At 46.8% G+C, this 19,659-nt stretch overlaps 1 protein-coding gene across 1 annotated transcript in view; it reads left to right on the top strand.

Moving 5' to 3' along the window:
• The first annotated feature begins 3,056 nt into the window (after window positions 1-3,056).
• Window positions 3,057-19,659, top strand: part of tmcc3 (transmembrane and coiled-coil domain family 3) — a 46,504-nt gene continuing 29,901 nt past the window's right edge. The window contains exon 1 of the mRNA XM_029742243.1: window positions 3,057-3,242. Within this exon, the coding sequence (XP_029598103.1) occupies window positions 3,198-3,242 (45 nt within the window). The 5' untranslated portion in view covers window positions 3,057-3,197. The remainder of the gene's footprint in view (window positions 3,243-19,659) is intronic.

Below are 19,659 nucleotides of genomic sequence, written 5' to 3'. Positions count from 1 at the left end.
AGTTTGACTATCTTCGGTGGTGCAGAAAAGAAATGCTGTATACTGTATTAGTCCCTGGTGAATCTTTTCATATGGTGTTTAAGTAGATATTTTTCTGCACTGGAAAAATTGCAGAGTTTATCTACTTGTAGGCGTCATAATAGCTATTCTACTGTAGTCTGTACCATAGTACGGACATTGATATTTTCAGAAGCAGCTTGGTTACTCAGGGTTTACCGGTATTCTAACCCTGCCTTTGCTTCCAGCGGTCCGGGCTGTTAGATGAGAAGGTTTACGCTGTCAATGCTATTCGGCCGTGGGGTCAGTGAGGAGGCAGAGGAGGAGGTCAGTCTCTCTATCCCTTTATGTGGCTGTTTGAATACTTTTTAAATGCCCCCTCACTGAAATGAAATGACATGGCTGGATAGGTGAAACCCTCATAAATATCCACCATCACAATTGTGTTACTTCAGTGGTTACTTCAAGGAAGAGAGGAAGGAAGGATGCATGTCAAAGGTCCAATGCAGCCCTTTTTTTAAATCTCAATATAACATAATTTCTGGGTAACAATTAAGTACCATACTGTGATTGTTTTCACTTAAAATGTTCAAAACGAAACAAAAATAGCTGATTTTCTTAGATAAAAAAAAATATGTTGTATACTTTTTTTAAAATTATTATTTTTTTGTTGGGCCCATCCACCATCCCCCCTCTTCACCTATCTCCGTAAACCACCCTCTCATGATTTCCATGTGCCATATGTTTTTCAACTGTGATGTGATGTTTCACTTACATTCTGAACCTGTCTAATCGCATAGTATATACAGATTTTAAGATAAATATTTTTACTAAAAGTTTTATTATATTGTTAATTGATTGACTGTGGTTTTCTAAATCTCCCAACACTGCTTTTTGGAGGGTTCATTTCAGAGAAAGGTTGTGATTTTTCAGCCATTCCTGAACCTGTGACCAGAAACATGAAAAATAGCTTTTGGCAAAGATCAATTTCTCAAATGAGAATTTTGCTTGGACACTCTAGGAGTGGTCTGAGTTGGGAGGGGAACAATTTAAACAAGCTGTTATTGGCAGAGAGGTTTGGAACTATCGTTCTTATTGGTCTATTAACTAATTTACCAACTGGTGATGTCACCAGGCAGGCCAAATCTGCATCCCACCAAAGCAGTCTGAAATTTAAGGTGGCCTTTTCAAACAGCTTTTACACTAAAATTATCATAATTTTCGCAATTTCACAGTATTATTCCAACCTCATGGTGTGGAAATATATATAAAACACAGAAAAGTCACGTTTTTGACTGCACTGGGCCTTTAAAGAGTTATTGGAAAGGGGCCACATCATTTTCTCCTTTCCACTTCCTATCAGTCAGGATGACCTGTAATGACTGATCCATCCACCTGGGGTCACTGTGTCCCCTGATATAGTCGGCATTCAACTCACACCTCAGCTATATCATAATTAAATCAAACAAAATTCATGAGCCCTTGGCTTTTGAGCATGTAAATGGCTGTTGCTGAGAAGCTCTTTGTTGATGTTGAATAACATTGCCACAAGTCAGCAGTTCCAGGTGTTGCAATATATCCAGCTACCTCTGACTAGAATGCGACCGGCTTTCATTTGGAAGCCAGTCACATAGGCACCAGGACGGGGACCGGGGGGACAATCTCATAAAGATCCTGAGTAATCTTTTGGCGCCTTGCGGCGGAGCTTTATCGCCTTGACTGGAAGGTGTTTGAACTAACTGGAGTGTTTAAATGTGTTTCCAACTTCACTGTCTCTCAGTGGGCTGAAGCTCCTGGTGCTAAAGGTCTAAGGGATTAGTATAGAGGGCTTAGGGTTTATCTGAACCTGCTGTAAAGAAACACAAGTCTGTCATGTTTGGTTGGTTAGGTTTAGTGTGTGTAGGATATCAGAGCTGTGTCACTGGTGTTTCAGCTACTGTCTCTGAGTCATCATTTGTGTAAATGGAGTAAAATGGCATCTGAGTTAAGTGAGAGGACTTGTACTACCATGGCAAAACTTACTTGTGGCTAATTATAAGGTCAGTGAACACAACACATCTCTCATCTCACTCTCCATTTTCTCTCTGCAATTCTCTCTCTCCCCATCTCTCTATTCCTCTCCATTTGTGTGTGTCTGTGTATATATATATGTGTATATAATGAGGTGGCAGCTGTGTTGGTGGTGCTGCCAGCTGGGTACCAGAGGAATATAAGGACTCATTTTAGAGCAGGTGCATCCCTCACCCCTTTGCCCCCTGGTACCCTCATCCCTCTCCCCTCATCTCACCACTGTCTGACTGACAGACAGACAGACAGACAGACAGACAGACAGACAGACAGACAGACAGACAGACAGACAGACAGACAGACAGACAGACAGACAGACAGACAGACAGACAGACAGACAGACAGAGGCCCAGGCCGGCTGTTATCTAGGGCTGTGCAGATTAATGTATTCACCACTGAGACAGGGGGGGGGAGATTACTTCACAAACTTTACCAGCTCTATCCCAACAGCAGTATGCGGAGGTCCTGTATTCCCTAGCCTCTCCTATCCTGTCGAACATCCCTACTACCTCTCAGCCTGTTGTTCTGGTTGCTGACTCCTGATTGGCCTCAGAGGTAATAAATGAATGCTGTGGTGGAGCGTGCCCGGGCGGGCCAAGGAGGGAGGTGGATAAGAATCAGAGACCTCATGCGGGGGGTGGGGGATGGTTACTGCCTTATATGGGAGTCTCTCCCAACCCCTCGGGAACTCAGGAACAGGACAGAACAAGACAGCAGACTGACAGCAGTTCAGTAGCGCCTGGTATGGAAGGGAACGGGCTCAGAGTGTGTGTGTGTGTGTGTGTGTGTGTGTAGGAGTGTATCTTTGGATTTTTAGGGTGTTGATTAGGGAAGTCCGAGCCGGGCCTTGTGACGGCACATCTTTATCTCCACTGACAGGAAGGAAGGGCTTTCACCAGAGCCAGAGGGAAACCACACACACACACACACACACACACACACACACACACACACACACACACACACACACACACACACACACACACACACACACACACACACACACTCCTCCCACAGTGGCTGTCCTCTAAAAGGCTGCCAGCTCTTTGATGATCACTGAGCGTCTTCTGAAGCTCGTAGGAATGAACTTTGACTTCACACACTCTGGCCCTTAACCCCGAGGAAGAGGAGAGATGAAGAAGCACTTCCCGACCATCCCACTCATCCACGTCACAGAGGTAGGGTGTGTGTGTGGCTGAGACTGTATGTCTCAAGGTACTACAGTCTCCAAGCTATTTCCAGTCTAAACGCAGTCAGAACTGTAGTCACATGCTGTCAGCTGTGTGTTTGTACTGACGGCTGTTCATAGGCAGACTTTGACAAGCACCACATGAGGAGCTGTGTGTGTGTGGGGGACGGACATTTGAGGAGCTGTGTGTGTGTGTGTGTGTGTGTGTGTGTGTGTGTGTGTGTGTGTGGGGGGGGGGGGGACATTTGGGTGAATGTAAACACCAGGTAAACGGACGGTAGTGTTACAGAAAAAGAGCAAAGCAGGGAGAGGTTGTGTTTGACAGTTTGATGTTGTGTCAGACGTGTTGTGTCCTGCCCCTGTGTGTGTGTGTGTGTGTGTGTGTGTGTGTGTGTGTGTGTGTGTGTGTGTGTGTGTGTGTGTGTGTGCGCACGTATAGTTATACTATGCTGCTTGCCTAATGCCAGAGGGAAGTCTTTAAAACCAGTCAGTCATAGATCATTGATCTGCTTTTAGTTATCCAGACCACATCATTAATCTCTCTCTGCCCTACCTGTTTCTCTCTCTTTCTCTCTCTCTCATCACCCCTTCCCTACCTTTAATACCTCTCTCTCTCTCGCTCTCTCATCACCCCTTCCCTACCTTTAATACCTCTCTCTCTCTCTCTCTCTCTCTCTCTCTCTCTCTCTCTCTCTCTCTCTCTCTCTCGCTCTCTCATCACCCCTTCCCTACCTTTAATACCTCTCTCTCTCTCTCTCTCTCTCTCTCTCTCTCTCTCTCTCTCTCTCTCTCTCTCTCGCTCTCTCATCACCCCTTCCCTACCTTTAATACCTCTCTCTTTCTCTCTCTCTCTCTCTAATCACCCCATCCCTATCTTTAATGCCCCCCCTCTTTCTCCTCTCTCTACCTCCCCAGTGAGTGCTGAGCATTGCCTCCTGACTGGCCTATGGTAGTGGCAGTTGTTATCATTGTGCTGAGTGGTGTGTTTGTGCATAATGACTCTCTTCCATTCAGTCTTGCCACAGACCACTAATGAGAAAAAAGAGACAGAGAGGGAGAGAAAGAAGAGAGGTATGGTGGAGAGGTAGGCTTAAGGTTTGTCAGTAGTTCTCTGGTAATGCTGACCCTGGCTATCTTGATGCTGTTTCTCTGTACCATGGAGATATACCATTACCTTTACGTTAGGGCTACATTGGGTTACTGTGTGTGTGTGTGTGTGTGTGTGTGTGTGTGTGTGTGTGTGTGTGTGTGTGTGTGTGTGTGTGTGTTAGACTAATGATTCAATCTTTCTATACCCAACCTCTCTGAGTGTTTGTACAGAAACTCTAATAATAGAAGTCCTTAAACTCTTACCTTAATAAATATTAGATGCCATGGTAACGCCTTAGTAACTCGTTGCCTTAGATACGAGGAGCTTGGATGCCTTGGTCAGTTTTGCTGATCTCTTTCATGTTGTTTATCACATAGTAGGTGGAGGGTAACTCGGGGACACGTCTCTGATGTAGTGTCAACACGGTCTTATTGTTTTAGCTTGTTAGTGGTGTGTGTGCCTCCGTGAGATTGTGTGAATGAACACAATGAATGAACACACACACTCACACACACACACGAGGGGGTACTCCATTACACAACCCAGCCAGTCTGCTGTAACCCCCCACCAGCAGCTGAATCTCACTTCTGGACCGATGCTGTTTGAGGTTCATCAGGGGAGAACACTACTCAGCCTCTCTGGTTGGGCTACTGATTAGAAAACAACCACTAGACTTCAAAACCAGTACATTAGTGATAATTACCTCAGCCCATCCCCGTCATACACCTCAGTCATCACCCCCCACACCTCCTAATGTTCAGTTGATGACAACACTCTCTAACCTGTCCGTCATGATGTGTTACCATGGGAACAATATCTTTTTTTTCTCCAGCAAACATACTTTGATTCCAATTTCACAGCAATTTGGCCATCAGGTGACCTGCCAGACACACACACACGCACACGCACGCACACACACACACACACACGCACACACACACACACACACACACGCACGCACGCACACACGCACGCACGCACGCACACACGCAAGCACACACACTAGTTACACTACACAGTACACACTCATCACAGACAATGTAGGTGATTGTTACAATGGGTAGTCCTGGGCTTGACATGTGTCTCAATGATCACTGATCTGTGCGCTGAAAACCTTTACGGTCGTATGAGAGTGTGTTAGGGTGTGTGTGCATGCGTGCATGTGGCGGCGTGCTGGCTGACCGCCTAATTGTGTTGAAATTGGCTGTGTGTGGTGAGTGTATAAAGTGAATTTACAAATTCGTGAAACTAATTACGTGAAACTGAATGAAAACACTTCATCCCAATAAACCTCCTCTAATCTTGCAATTCAAAGTACAAAACAAACACTGCAAATAGGCAACAACATTAGCTACTTTCATTTAATTGTCTCAGGGTGATACTTTCCACCCATTAGTTCCCCTCCTTGCATTATGTCAACAGAAAAGAGAGTTGTATTTGGAACAACCTCTCATATTCCTGCGGGAGGTCTGTTTTAGTGCCAAATCAAAGAAGACTCTATTGACCAGCGTCTGACTCATCATTTGTGTGAATGGAGTGAAAATGAAACTAAAAAAGTGCATCCTTTCTTCCCCTCTCCCTTAATCTCTCCCTCTCTCTACCTTTTATCTGGTGTGATTCCGCGTGTTATTCACAGCTATGTGCTTTCGCTCGCTGACAGACGGGTTGTATCAGTCTGTTATTATCAATACATCTCCATCTCCATCTCCATCTGGCTCTGCTCTCTCTCTCTCTCTCTCTCTCTCTCTCTCTCTCTCTCTCTCTCTCTCTCTCGTTCTCTCTCTCTCTCTCTCTCTCTCTCTCGTTCTCTCTCCTCTCTCTCTCTCTCTCTCGTTCTCTCTCTCTCGTTCTCTCTCTCTCTCTTTCTCTCTCTCTCTCTCTCTCGTTCTCTCTCTCTCTCTCTCTCTCGTTCTCTCTCGTTCTCTCTCTGTCACTCTCTCTCTCGTTCTCTCTCGTTCTCTCTCTGTCACTCTCTTTCTCGTTCTCTCTCTCGTTCTTTCTCTCTCTCTTTTTCTTTCTCTCTCTCTCTCTCTCTTCTCTCTCTCTTTTTCTCTCTTTCTCTCTCTCCCTCTCCTCTTTCTCTCCTCTCTCTCTCTCTCTCGCTCTCTCTCTCTCTCACTCTCTTTCTCGTTCTCTCTCGTTCTTTCTCTCTCTCTTTTTCTTTCTCTCTCTCTCTTTCTCTCTCTCTCTCTCTCTCTCTCTTTTTCTCTCTTCCTCTCTCACTCCCTCTCTCCTCTTTCTCTCTCTCTCTCTCTCTCTCTTCCTCTCTCTCCTTATCTCTCTCCTCTCTCTCTTTCCTCCCTCTCTTTCTCTTCCTCTCTCTCTCGCTCTCTCTCCTCTCTCTCTCTCTCTCTCTCTCTCTCTCTCCTATCTCTCTATCTCTCTCACTCCTCTCTCTAACACCACATCCATGTCTGCCAACTCTTTATCCTCTCACAGTTCCCCATTGGTCAGTAAACACACTCAGAATAGACCTTCTAACACTCAAAAAGACTAGTTAGGTCAGAATGCCACCGGCTTGATATTTGGGTTTAGACGTGAGTGTGTGGGAGAGTTATATGTGTGTGTGTGTTTTCTGTTCGTAGGTATACATGAAAGGGTGTGCTCTGCGTCACTTTGGACCCCCACTAAGGGAGTGACATATCAGATCTCTTTCTGAAAGTTGCTGGAGCCTCAGTGGCCTATAGGAAACCAACCCAAGTCTGTAAGAGCAGTCACATGACCATAGGCCAGAGGTCACCATAGTTAGCACAATTAGGTTGAGTGTTTGCGTTCTTAATGGTAATGGTCAATTGCCCTGTCTTTCTATGAACTCTACTATGCTGTTTTCACTCTTATCCTCTCTCTCTCTCTGTCTCCCCCCTCTCTCTTCCTCTCTCTCTCTCTCCTTCCTCTCTCTCTCTTCCTCTCTCTCTCTCCCTCTCTGTCTCTCCCCCCCCCTCTCTCTCTCTCTCTCTCTCTCTCTCTCTGTCTCTGTCTCTCTCTGTCCCTCTCTATCTTCCCCTCTCACTCTCTTCCTCTCTCTCTCTATGTTTCTCTCTCTCTCTCTGTCTCAGCCTCTGTCTTTCTCTCCCCCCCTCTCTCCCTCCCTCTCTCTCTCTTCCTCTCTCTCTCTCCCTCTCTGTCTCTCCCCCCCCCTCTCTCTCTGTCTCTCTCTGTCTTCCCCTCTCACTCTCTTCCTCTCTCTCTCTGTCTCTCTCTCTCTCTGTCTCAGCCTCTGTCTTTCCCCCCCCTCTCTCTCTTCCTCTTTCTCTCAATTCAATTCAATTCAATTGACTTTATTGACATGGCAAGTTCATTATTACTTACATTGTCAAAGTATACATATAGGAAATGGTGGGACCAACAGCAATAATAATAGTAGTAGTGGACATGGGATTACCAATAACAACAACTACAACAACAATATTAATCAGAACAACAATACATTAAAGCGATGGTAGTAGACCAGTGTCAACATGACTGAGAAGACACATGACGTGGTATGAAAGACAAAACAAAACAAGATGGGAAATATTATCCACATTACATTGCACTTTTCACTGGCTGTCCCTCAGGTTGTGGCAGGAGGACACATATTTGGCTGCCAAAACAGCACATTTTGGCTTTTCACCCAATAAATATTAGATTTGTTCTTCATCTTTTATAGTTTCAAATTCTTTGTATTGAATTATAATTTGGGGAAAGAAATATTCTCTTAGGTCTGAGTATTTGTCACAGTGTAATAGGAAATGCAGCTCTGTCTCTACCTCTCCCTTGGAGCAGAGTGAGCACAGCCTGTCATCTCTGGGCAGCCAGGTTTGTCTGTGACGACCGGTCTCTATAACCAGACTGTGCTCACTGAGTCTGTACCTAGTCAATGGTCAGATAGTCTGCCACCAAGTACTGTCTGTTTAGAGCCAAATAGCATTGAAGTTTACTTTGAGTTTTGGTGGTGTCTTTCCAATAGGTGATATATTTTTCTTTTTGTTTTGTGATGATTTGGTTGGGCCAGATTTTCTGAGTGCTGTCCTGAGGCTCTATGGGGTTGGTTTGGGTTTGTGAACTGAGCCTCAGAACCAGCTGGCTGAGGGGACTCTTCTCTGGTTTCATCTCTTGACATTGTAGAGCTGTGTGATGGAATGTTTTGGGGTCACTTGTTTTTAGATGGTTGTAAAATTTGATGGCTCTTTTTTCTATTCGAATGAGAAGGGGATATTGGCCCAATTCTGCTCTACATGCATTATTTGGAGTTTTTCTTTGCACTTGCAATACAGTCTTGCAAAACTCTGCATGCAGTATTTCAATTGGATGCTTGTCCCATTTGGTGAATTCATTATTAGAGAGTGGACCCCATACTTCACTGCCATATAGAGCAATTGGTTCTATAACCAATTGGACAATTTTTAGCCTGATTCTAATTGGAATTTTGATTTTAATGTTCCTTTTAATGACATAGAATGCTCTTCTTGCTCTGTCTCTCAGCTCATTCACAGCCATGTGAAAGCTACCTGTGTTGCTGATATTTAGTCCTAGATATGTGTAGTTTTTGGTGTGTTCTAATAGAACTGTGTCCAAATAGAATTTATATTTGTCATCCTAATTTCCGGACCTTTTTTGTGATATCATTATATTTGTTTTTTTAGGTTAGTGGTCAGAGCCCAGGTCTGACAGAACCTGTGAAGACGATCTAGGTGCTGCTGTAACCCCTCTTTAGTGGGAGACAGCAACACCAGGTCATCTGCGTACAGCAGACACTTGATTTCAGTGTTGTGTAGGGTGATACCAGGTGCTTCCGATTCTTCTAATGTTTTTGCCAAGTCATTAATGTAGATGTTAAATAGTGTTGGACTTATTGGGCAGCCCTGTTTCACTCCCCGTCCCTGGGAGAAGAAGTCTGTTTTCTTGTTGCCAATTTTAACCGCACATTTGTTTTTAGTGTACATTGATTTAATAACATCATATGTTTTCCCTCCAATACCACTTTCTATTAGTTTATAAAAAATACCTTTGTGCCAAATTGAAACAAATGCTTTCTTGAAATCTACAAAACACGAGTAGATTTGGCCTTTGTTTTGGTTTAGTTGTTTGTCAATTAGAGTGTGGAGGGTGTAAATGTGGTCTGTTGTACGATCATTTTTTAGAAATCCAATCTGGCTTCTGCTCAGGACGTTGTGTTCGTCAAGGAAATGGTGTAGTCTGCTATTTATAATACTGCAGATCATTTTCCCCAAGTTGCTGTTAACGCAAATTCCTCTGTAATTATTTAGGTCAAATTTGTCTCCATTTTTATAGATTGGTGTGGTCAATCCCTGGTTCCAAATATCGGGGGAAATACCTGCAGTAGGATAATTGTCACGACTTCCGCCGAAGTCGGCTCCTCTCCTTGTTCGGGTGGCGTTCGGCAGTTGACGTCACCGGCTTTCTAGCCATCGCCGCTCTATTTTTCATGTACCCATTTGTTTTGTCTTGTTCCCTGCACACCTGGTTTTCATTCCCCAATCAATTCATATGTATTTATTCCTCTGTTCCCCATCAAATCAAAATCAAATCAAATGTATTTATATAGCCCTCTTACATCAGCTGATATCTCAAAGTGCTGTACAGAAACCCATCCTAAAACCCCAAACAGCAAGCAAAGCAGGTGTAGAAGCACGGTGGCTAGGAAAAACTCTTTAGAAAGGCCAAAACCTAGGAAGAAACCTAGAGAGGAACCAGGCTATGAGGGGTGGCCAGTCCTCGTCTGGCTGTGCCGGGTGGAGATTATAACAGAACATGGCCAAGATGTTCAAATGTTCATAAATGACCAGCATGGTCAAATAAGAATAATCACAGTAGTTGTCGAGGGTGCAACAAGTCAGCACCTCAAGAGTAAATGTCAGTTGGCTTTTCATAGCCGATCATTGAGAGTATCTCTTCCGCTCCTGCTGTCTCTAGAGAGTTGAAAACAGCAGATCTGGGACAGGTTGCACGTCCGGTGAACAGGTCAGGGTTCCATAGCCGCAGGCAGAACAGTTGAAACTGGAGCAGCAGCACGGCCAGGTGGACTGGGGACAGCAAGGAGTCATCATGCCAGGTAGTCCTGAGGCATGGTCCTAGGGCTCAGGTCCTCAGAGAGAGAGAAAGAAAGAAAGAGAGAGAGAAAGAGAGAATTAGAGAGAGCATACTTAAATTCACACAGGACACCGGATAAGACAGGAGAAATACTCCAGATATAACAGACTGACCGTAGCCCACCGACACATAAACTACTGCAGCATAAATACTGGAGGCTGAGACAGGAGGGGTCAGGAGACACTGTGGCCCGATCCCATCATGTCTTTGTGTAGGATTGTTTGTGTTACGTGTATTTTGATATTGTGGATATTGTTACGCACATTACTTTTTGTCTATGTTCCGTGTTTTGGGCACATTTTATGTTATTTCTGTGCTATCATTTGACCGGAATAAAAAGTGCGCCTGTTCACTACACTCTGCTCTCCTGCACGATACACACTCCTAACAATAATGTTGAATAGTTTGAGTATAGCCAATTTGAATTTGTGGTCTGTATATTTGATAATTTCATTTAAAATACCATCAGCACCACAGGCCTTTTTGGGTTGGAGAGTGCATCGTTTTTCCAATAATTATTCTGTAATTGGGGTATCCACAGGATTCTGATAGTGTTTGACTGCTGATTCAAGGAGTTGTAATTTTTGTTGTATATCTTTTTGTTCTGGGCTCTTTGTTATATCGCTGAAGAGGTTTGCAAAGTGATTTCTCCACATATCCCCATTTTGGATAGCCAATTCCTCCTTATGAGGTTTGTTTAATTTATTCCAATTCTCCCAGAAGTGGTTTGATTCTATGGATTCCTCAATTCCATCCAGCTGTTTTCTAATGTGCTGTTCCTTTTTTGTTCTTAGGGTGTGTTTGTATTGCTTCAGTGTTTCCCCATATTGAAGGCGTATATTTTTGTTGTCTGGTTCTCTGTGTTTTTGATTAGATATATTTCTCAATGACTTTCTTAGATTTTTGCAATCATTATCAAACCATTTTTCATTTTCTGTTATTTCTCGTTTGCTCTTATGCTTCTTTAGATTAGCCAAGGAGGCTAATTTGTCAAATATAAAGTTTATGTTCCAAACGCCCAAATGTACACCTTCATTACTGAAGGAGAATGTTAAGGCTAAAAAGTTGTCCAGGAGAGATTGTATTTTTTGGCTACTAATTGCTTTTTGGTAGATGTCTGTGCTGTTTGCACTCCATCTATAGGCCTGTTTAGTACCATGTAATTTATTGGGCCGTGATGCTTCATGGTTGGGTTACGCTCTTCTCAGAGACACTGTGATTTTACTGTGGTCTGAGAGAGGTGTTAGTGGGCTGGCTGTGAAGGCTCTGAGAGACTTTAGGTCGGTGAGGAAGTAGTCTACAGTGCCGCTGCCAAGGGATGAGCTGTAGGTGTACCTACCAAAAGAGTCCCCTCTCAGCCTACCATTGACTATGTACAGACCCAGTGTTCGATAGAGCTTCATGAGCTGTACTCCATTTTAGTTTTTCACTTTGTCATAGTTGTTTCTGTGGGGGTATGTGGGGAGGGAAATGTTGTTGCTTCCTGGTAGGTGTTCATCCCCATGACTGTTAATAGTGTCTGGTTCTTCTGCTGTTCTAGCATTCAGGTCTCCACAGACCAGTATGTTGCCTTGAGCCTGAACGTGACTAATCTCCCCCTCTAGAATGGAGAAACTCTCTTCATTGAAGTAGGGTGACTCTGAGTGGGGAATGTATGTGGCACAGAGGAAGACGTTTTTATCTGTCAAGACAGCCTCCTTGTTTATTTTTAACCAGATAAAGAATTCTCCTGTTTTGATTAATTCTATTGAATTAATTAGTTCAGATTTATACCATATTAGCATTCCCCCTGAGTCTCTGCCCTGTCCTGAGTCTCTGCCCTGTCCTGAGTCTCTGCCCTGTCCTGAGTCTCTGCCCTGTCCTGAGTCTCTGCCCTGTCCTGAGTCTCTGCCCTGTCCTGAGTCCCTGTCCTGAGTCTGTGCCCTGTCCTGAGTCTCTGCCCTGTCCTGAGTCTCTGCCCTGTCCTGAGTCTCTGCCCTGTCCTGAGTCTCTGCCCTGTCCTGAGTCCCTGCCGTGTCCTGAGTCTCTGCCCTGTCCTGAGTCCCTGCCGTGTCCTGAGTCTCTGCCCTGTCCTGAGTCTCTGCCCTGTCCTGAGTCTCTGCCCTGTCCTGAGTCTCTGCCCTGTCCTGAGTCTCTGCCCTGTCCTGAGTCTCTGCCCTGTCCCGAGTCTCTGCCCTGTCCTAAGTCTCTGCCCTGTCCTGAGTCTCTGCCCTGTGTGATTCCTTTTAACTTAGTGGATGGTAGGATTATCTCCCTATAACCTAGTGGACAGCCAGTGGAAACATCACCTCTGCATCATGTTTCCTGTAGTACTACAATATCAATATCATCAATTTCTTTCAGGAAGTCTGGGTTTCTGCTCTTTAGCCCAAAAGCAGAGGACTTCAATCCTTGTAAATTCCAACATGCAACGTAAAAAGATTTCATAACTTTTTTTTCTTTACCTTCAAAATGAGACAAACACTCACAATCCAACAAGAACTATTAAAATAGGATTTTCAATTAACATAAACTCTTATTATGCAAATGTGATTTGTTTATCATTTAAGATTTTGTGTCATGCCACTTGGGTGGATGTAGTGTGAGGATGGTGGAGTTCTTGTGCTAATCTTACCATGACCCTCGGCCTATCACATGTGAGCATAGTAGACTCAGCATTTGTTTAATGTCACTCATTTGGTTGGTGGGGGCTGGGCCAGTTGCTCCTCTCACAGCCTGTGTGTAGCTCTGCCTGCTGGGCTGTGGCTCCTCCAAGTGTGGGTCTGCGGTGGGGGGCAGGGGGATGGGAAGCCTCGTCTGGGTGGCTCTGAAGCTGGGCTGGGGTGGTCTGTGCTGCTCTGGCTGTGGTGGGCATTGAGGTTGGTGGTGCTGTAGTCGTGGCTGGGGGGTCCAGGGTGCTGGTCCGGGGTGTTGTCTCGGTGATCTCGGCGGGGTGGAGATTGCTCTGCTGTTCCTGGGTGGAGAGGTCGGGCTGCGGTTTAAAGCGACGTCCTTGAGAGTCTTGGCAAGGATGGGGACTGTCTCCCTGTACAGGTGAACATGGTCATAGAGACAGTCCAGATCGAAGGTGGGATGGTGGGCCAGGTGTACATTGGGTCGCAGGGCACAGTCCCAGGAGAGGCTGGCGTTTATTCTTTGGATTGTGGCAGGGTGGAAGTCCTTCCTCTGTAGAAGGGTTGACACCACGATTCTTGAGTTGGGGAAGATTGCGGAGGCCTTCTCAATCACTCCCCGTAGTGAAGTCGCCACCCTCTCCTGCTGAGCACGCAGGTCGTTGCTTCCGGTGTGTATGACTGTGGCTTGGTGACCCGAGATGGGCCTTATCAAGCAGCTCCATGGCACTCTGCGTTGTTGGGCACCACACCTTTCTCCTTTTGTGTCGAGGGAAAAGTTTCTTCTCCTGAACAAACTTCCCATTTGAGTCCATCAACAGGACGATGTCAGCCAGTGTTTCTTCTGGACTGGAGGGGGCAGAGGGGGGGCTGGTGGGTGTTGGAGCTGGGGTGTGGCTGGTCTGTGCCGGTGCCGCTGTCAGTGGGAGGATGTTCTGTGGGCTGGGGAGGAGGGGTGCAGCAGGCAGGGCTGGGGAGGCCTGGATGGTTGAGCTGGGCTCCTCTGCTGTGTGAGGGCAGGTCATAGATTGGTGATCTAGCTGCTCCTGTAGCCTGTCCTCTGTTCTCTTTCTCTCCTGCAGCCTGCAGCCTGTCCTCTGTTCTCTTTCTCTCCTGCAGCCTGTCCTCTGTTCTCTTTCTCTCCTGCAGCCTTTCCTCTGTTCTCTTTCTCTCCTGCAGCCTGTCCTCTGTTCTCTTTCTCTCCTGCAGCCTTTCCTCTGTTATCTTTCTCTCCTGCAGCCTGTCCTCTGTTCTCTTGCTCTCCTGCAGCCTGTCCTCTGTTCTCTTTCTCTCCTGCAGCCTGTCCTCTGTTCTCTTTCTCTCCTGCAGCCTGTCCTCTGTTCTCTTTCTCTCCTGCAGCCTGTCCTCTGTCCTCTTTCTCTCCTGCAGCCTGTCCTCTGTTCTCTTTCTCTCCTGCAGCCTGTCCTCTGTTCTCTTTCTCTCCTGCAGCCTTTCCTCTGTTCTCTTTCTCTCCTGCAGCCTGTCCCCTGTTCTCTTTCTCTCCTGCAGCCTGTCCCCTGTTCTCTTTCTCTCTTGCAGCCTGTCCTCTGTTCTCTTGCTCTCCTGCAGCCTGTCCTCTGTTCTCTTTCTCTCCTGCAGCCTGTCCTCTGTTCTCTTTCTCTCCTGCAGCCTGTCCTCTGTTCTCTTTCTCTCCTGCAGCCTGTCCTCTGTTCTCTTGCTCTCCTGCAGCCTGTCCTCTGTTCTCTTTCTCTCCTGCAACCTGTCCTCTGTTCTCTTTCTCTCCTGCAGCCTGTCCTCTGTTCTCTTTCTCTCCTGCAGCCTGTCCTCTGTTCTCTTTCTCTCCTGCAGCCTGTCCCCTGTTCTCTTTCTCTCCTGCAGCCTGTCCCCTGTTCTCTTTCTCTCTTGCAGCCTGTCCTCTGTTCTCTTGCTCTCCTGCAGCCTGTCCTCTGTTCTCTTTCTCTCCTGCAGCCTGTCCTCTGTTCTCTTTCTCTCCTGCAGCCTGTCCTCTGTTCTCTTTCTCTCCTGCAGCCTGTCCCCTGTTCTCTTTCTCTCCTGCAGCCTGTCCCCTGTTCTCTTTCTCTCCTGCAGCCTGTCCTCTGTTCTCTTGCTCTCCTGCAGCCTGTCCTCTGTTCTCTTTCTCTCCTGCAGCCTGTCCTCTGTTCTCTTTCTCTCCTGCAGCCTGTCCTCTGTTCTCTTTCTCTCCTGCAGCCTGTCCTCTGTTCTCTTGCTCTCCTGCAGCCTGTCCTCTGTTCTCTTTCTCTCCTGCAGCCTGTCCTCTGTTCTCTTTCTCTCCTGCAGCCTGTCCTCTGTTCTCTTTCTCTCCTGCAGCTCCTCTCTTAGTGAGGTCAGGTCGTTATTACTGTTCTGCCTGTCTTTTTGGAGCTCTCTCACCTCCTTTGTTAGATCAGCCAGCTCTCTCACCTCCTTTGTTAGATCAGCCAGCTCTCTCACCTCCTTTGTTAGATCAATCAGCTCTCTCACCTCTGTTAGATCAGCCAGCTCTCTCACCTTCTTTGTTAGATCAGCCAGCTCTCTCTTAAGTCCGTCTCTCTCTTGCTGAACCTCTTTCAGCTGTGTTGCAAGGCTGCTGTCCTGCTCTGTCCTCACCTTGGTTAGGAGCTCCTCTATGGTGTGGTTGTCTGGTTGATGTTAACACCTTGGCTAGGAGATCCTCTAAGGTGTGGATGTCTGGTTGATGTTAACACCTTGGTTAGGAGCTCCTCTAAGGTCTGGTTGTCTGGTTGATGTTAACACCTTGGCTAGGAGCTCCTCTAAGGTGAGGTTGTCTGGTTGATGTTAACACCTTGGCTAGGAGATCCTCTAAGGTGTGGATGTCTGGTTGATGTTTACACCTTGGTTAGGAGCTCCTCTAAGGTCTGGTTGTCTAGTTGATGTTAACACCTTGGTTAGGAGCTCCTCTAAGGTGAGGTTGTCTGGTTGATGTTAACACCTTGGTTAGGAGCTCCTCTAAGGTGAGGTTGTCTGGTTGATGTTAACACCTTGGTTAGGAGCTCCTCTCAGGTGTGGATGTCTGGTTGATGTTAACACCTTGGTTAGGAGCTCCTCTCAGGTGTGGATGTCTGGTTGATGTTAACACCTTGGTTAGGAGCTCCTCTAAGGTGAGGTTGTCTGGTTGATGTTAACACCTTGGTTAGGAGCTCCTCTCAGGTGTGGATGTCTGGTTGATGTTAACACCTTGGTTAGGAGCTCCTCTAAGGTGAGGTTGTCTGGTTGATGTTAACACCTTGGTTAGGAGCTCCTCTCAGGTGTGGATGTCTGGTTGATGTTAACACCTTGGTTAGGAGCTCCTCTAAGGTGTTGATGTTTGCTCTCCCTCAGCAGGACCACATCTCCCTCCAGTCTGGTGAACTCATCCCTCATGGCAGCCATGGTGGTGAGGAGGGCCTGAGCCTGCTCTGCACTGAGGGGGTCGCTCTCCTCCTGGGGCGTGTCCTCCACTATGGTGGGAAGAGAGGTGCTGGATGTGCCTTTTTGGGTGGGGATAGTAGGGGTGAGGGTGGTGCTGGTTGAGTTTGTCTTGTGGGAGGTCATGTCACTGGTGGTGTCCTTCTCTCTCTCCGCTCTCTCCTTAATGGTCTGAAAGTCTGTTTCAAACAGCCTAATGTTACCTGGCACCATGACAGTCCCAGTCTGTTTCATACAGCCTGATGTTACCTGGCACCATGACAGTCCCAGTCTGTTTCAAACAGCCTAATGTTACCTGGCACCATAACAGTCCCAGTCTGTTACCTATCACCATGACAGTCCCAGTCTGTTTCAAACAGCCTAATGTTACCTGGCACCATGACAGTCCCAGTCTGTTACCTGGCACCATGGCAGTCCCAGTCTGTTACCTGGCACCATGACAGTCCCAGTCTGTTTCAAACAGCCTGATGTTACCTGGCACCATGACAGTCCCAGTCTGTTTCAAACAGCCTAATGTTACCTGGCACCATGACAGTCCCAGTCTGTTACCTGGCACCATGACAGTCCCAGTCTGTTACCTGGCACCATGACAGTCCCAGTCTGTTTCAAACAGCCTGATGTTACCTGGCACCATGACAGTCCCAGTCTGTTTCAAACAGCCTAATGTTACCTGGCACCATGACAGTCCCAGTCTGTTACCTGGCACCATGACAGTCCCAGTCTGTTTCAAACAGCCTAATGTTACCTGGCACCATGATAGTCCCAGCCTAATGTTACCTGGCACCATGACAGTCCCAGTCTGTTACCTGGCACCATGACAGTCCCAGTCTGTTTCAAACAGCCTAATGTTACCTTTTACCATGACAGTCCCAGTCTGTTACCTGGCACCATGACAGTCCCAGTCTGTTACCTGGCACCATGACAGTCCCAGTCTGTTTCAAACAGCCTAACGTTACCTGGCACCATGACAGTCCCAGTCTGTTTCAAACAGCCTGATGTTACCTTGCACCATGACAGTCCCAGTCTGTTACCTGGCACCATGACAGTCCCAGTCTGTTTCAAACAGCCTAATGTTACCTGGCACCATGACAGTCCCAGTCTGTTTCAAACAGCCTAATGTTACCTGGCACCATGACAGTCCCAGTCTGTTTCAAACAGCCTGATGTTACCTGGCACCATGACAGTCCCAGTCTAATGTTACCTGGCACCATGACAGTCCCAGTCTGTTTCAAACAGCCTAATGTTACCTGGCACCATGACAGTCCCAGTCTGTTTCAAACAGCCTAATGTTACCTGGCACCATGACAGTCCCAGTCTGTTACCTGGCACCATGACAGTCCCAGTATGTTTCAAACAGCCTAACGTTACCTGGCACCATGACAGTCCCAGTCTGTTTCAAACAGCCTAATGTTACCTGGCACCATGACAGTCCCAGTCTGTTTCAAACAGCCTAATGTTACCTGGCACCATGACAGTCCCAGTCTGTTTCAAACAGCCTGATGTTACCTGGCACCATGACAGTCCCAGTCTGTTTCATACAGCCTAATGTTACCTGGCACCATGACAGTCCCAGTCTGTTTCAAACAGCCTAATGTTACCTGGCACCATGACAGTCCCAGTCTGTTACCTGGCACCATGACAGTCCCAGTATGTTTCAAACAGCCTAACGTTACCTGGCACCATGACAGTCCCAGTCTGTTTCAAACAGCCTAATGTTACCTGGCACCATGACAGTCCCAGTCTGTTTCAAACAGCCTAATGTTACCTGGCACCATGACAGTCCCAGTATGTTTCAAACAGCCTGATGTTACCTGGCACCATGACAGTCCCAGTCTGTTTCAAACAGCCTGATGTTACCTGGCACCATGACAGTCCCAGTCTGTTTCAAACAGCCTAATGTTACCTGGCACCATGACAGTCCCAGTCTGTTTCATACAGCCTGATGTTACCTGGCACCATGACAGTCCCAGTCTGTTTCATACAGCCTAATGTTACCTGGCACCATGACAGTCCCAGTCTGTTACCTGGCACCATGACAGTCCCAGTCTGTTTCATACAGTCTAATGTTACCTGGCACCATGACAGTCCCAGTCTGTTTCAAACAGCCTAATGTTACCTGGCACCATGACAGTCCCAGTCTGTTTCAAACAGCCTAATGTTACCTGGCACCATGACAGTCCCAGTCTGTTTCATACAGCCTGATGTTACCTGGCACCATGACAGTCCCAGTCTGTTTCATACAGCCTAATGTTACCTGGCACCATGACAGTCCCAGTCTGTTTCAAACAGCCTAATGTTACCTGGCACCATGACAGTCCCAGTCTGTTTCATACAGCCTGATGTTACCTGGCACCATGACAGTCCCAGTCTGTTTCATACAGCCTAATGTTACCTGGCACCATGACAGTCCCAGTCTGTTTCATACAGCCTGATGTTACCTGGCACCATGACAGTCCCAGTCTGTTTCATACAGCCTAATGTTACCTGGCACCATGACAGTCCCAGTCTGTTTCAAACAGCCTAATGTTACCTGGCACCATGACAGTCCCAGTCTGTTTCATACAGCCTGATGTTACCTGGCACCATGACAGTCCCAGTCTGTTTCATACAGCCTAATGTTACCTGGCACCATGACAGTCCCAGTCTGTTTCATACAGCCTGATGTTACCTGGCACCATGACAGTCCCAGTCTGTTTCAAACAGCCTAATGTTACCTGGCACCATGACAGTCCCAGTCTGTTTCAAACAGCCTAATGTTACCTGGCACCATGACAGTCCCAGTCTTGTAGAGGTTGATTGTTATCATGGTGCTGTCAGGGTCATCTGTCTCTTTGATTTTCAGCTTCCACCCATTACAGATTCCCTCTGTCTTTATGGATGGGTAGTGAGGGCACACTGCTGAGCGCCATGCATTTGGCTGGTCAGTGAGGAAGATGAGATGGATGGGTAGTGAGAGCAGACTGCTGAGCGCCATGCATTTGGCTGGTCAGTGAGGAAGATGAGATGGATGGGTAGTGAGAGCAGACTGCTGAGCGCCATGCATTTGGCTGGTCAGTGAGGAAGATGAGATTACTCACGTCACCGTTTTTGTAGAGGTCTGCAAAAAGGGTTTCTGGCCTCCCCTTAAGTAGTTTCTGTTTAAAAGCTTTCCTCGGTGTGTCATTTTGGGCCTCTGGGGGGTAGAGAATGGATTCAGCGCTGAGGGGGAGTGGGACATGGTGCCT

This window comes from Salmo trutta, chromosome 40 (genome assembly GCF_901001165.1).
Source record: "Salmo trutta chromosome 40, fSalTru1.1, whole genome shotgun sequence".
In the NCBI taxonomy this organism is placed as follows: Eukaryota; Metazoa; Chordata; class Actinopteri; order Salmoniformes; family Salmonidae; genus Salmo; species Salmo trutta.
The sequence above is the reverse complement of the archived record's forward strand: the minus strand, read 5'-3'. Positions and strand labels throughout refer to the sequence as shown.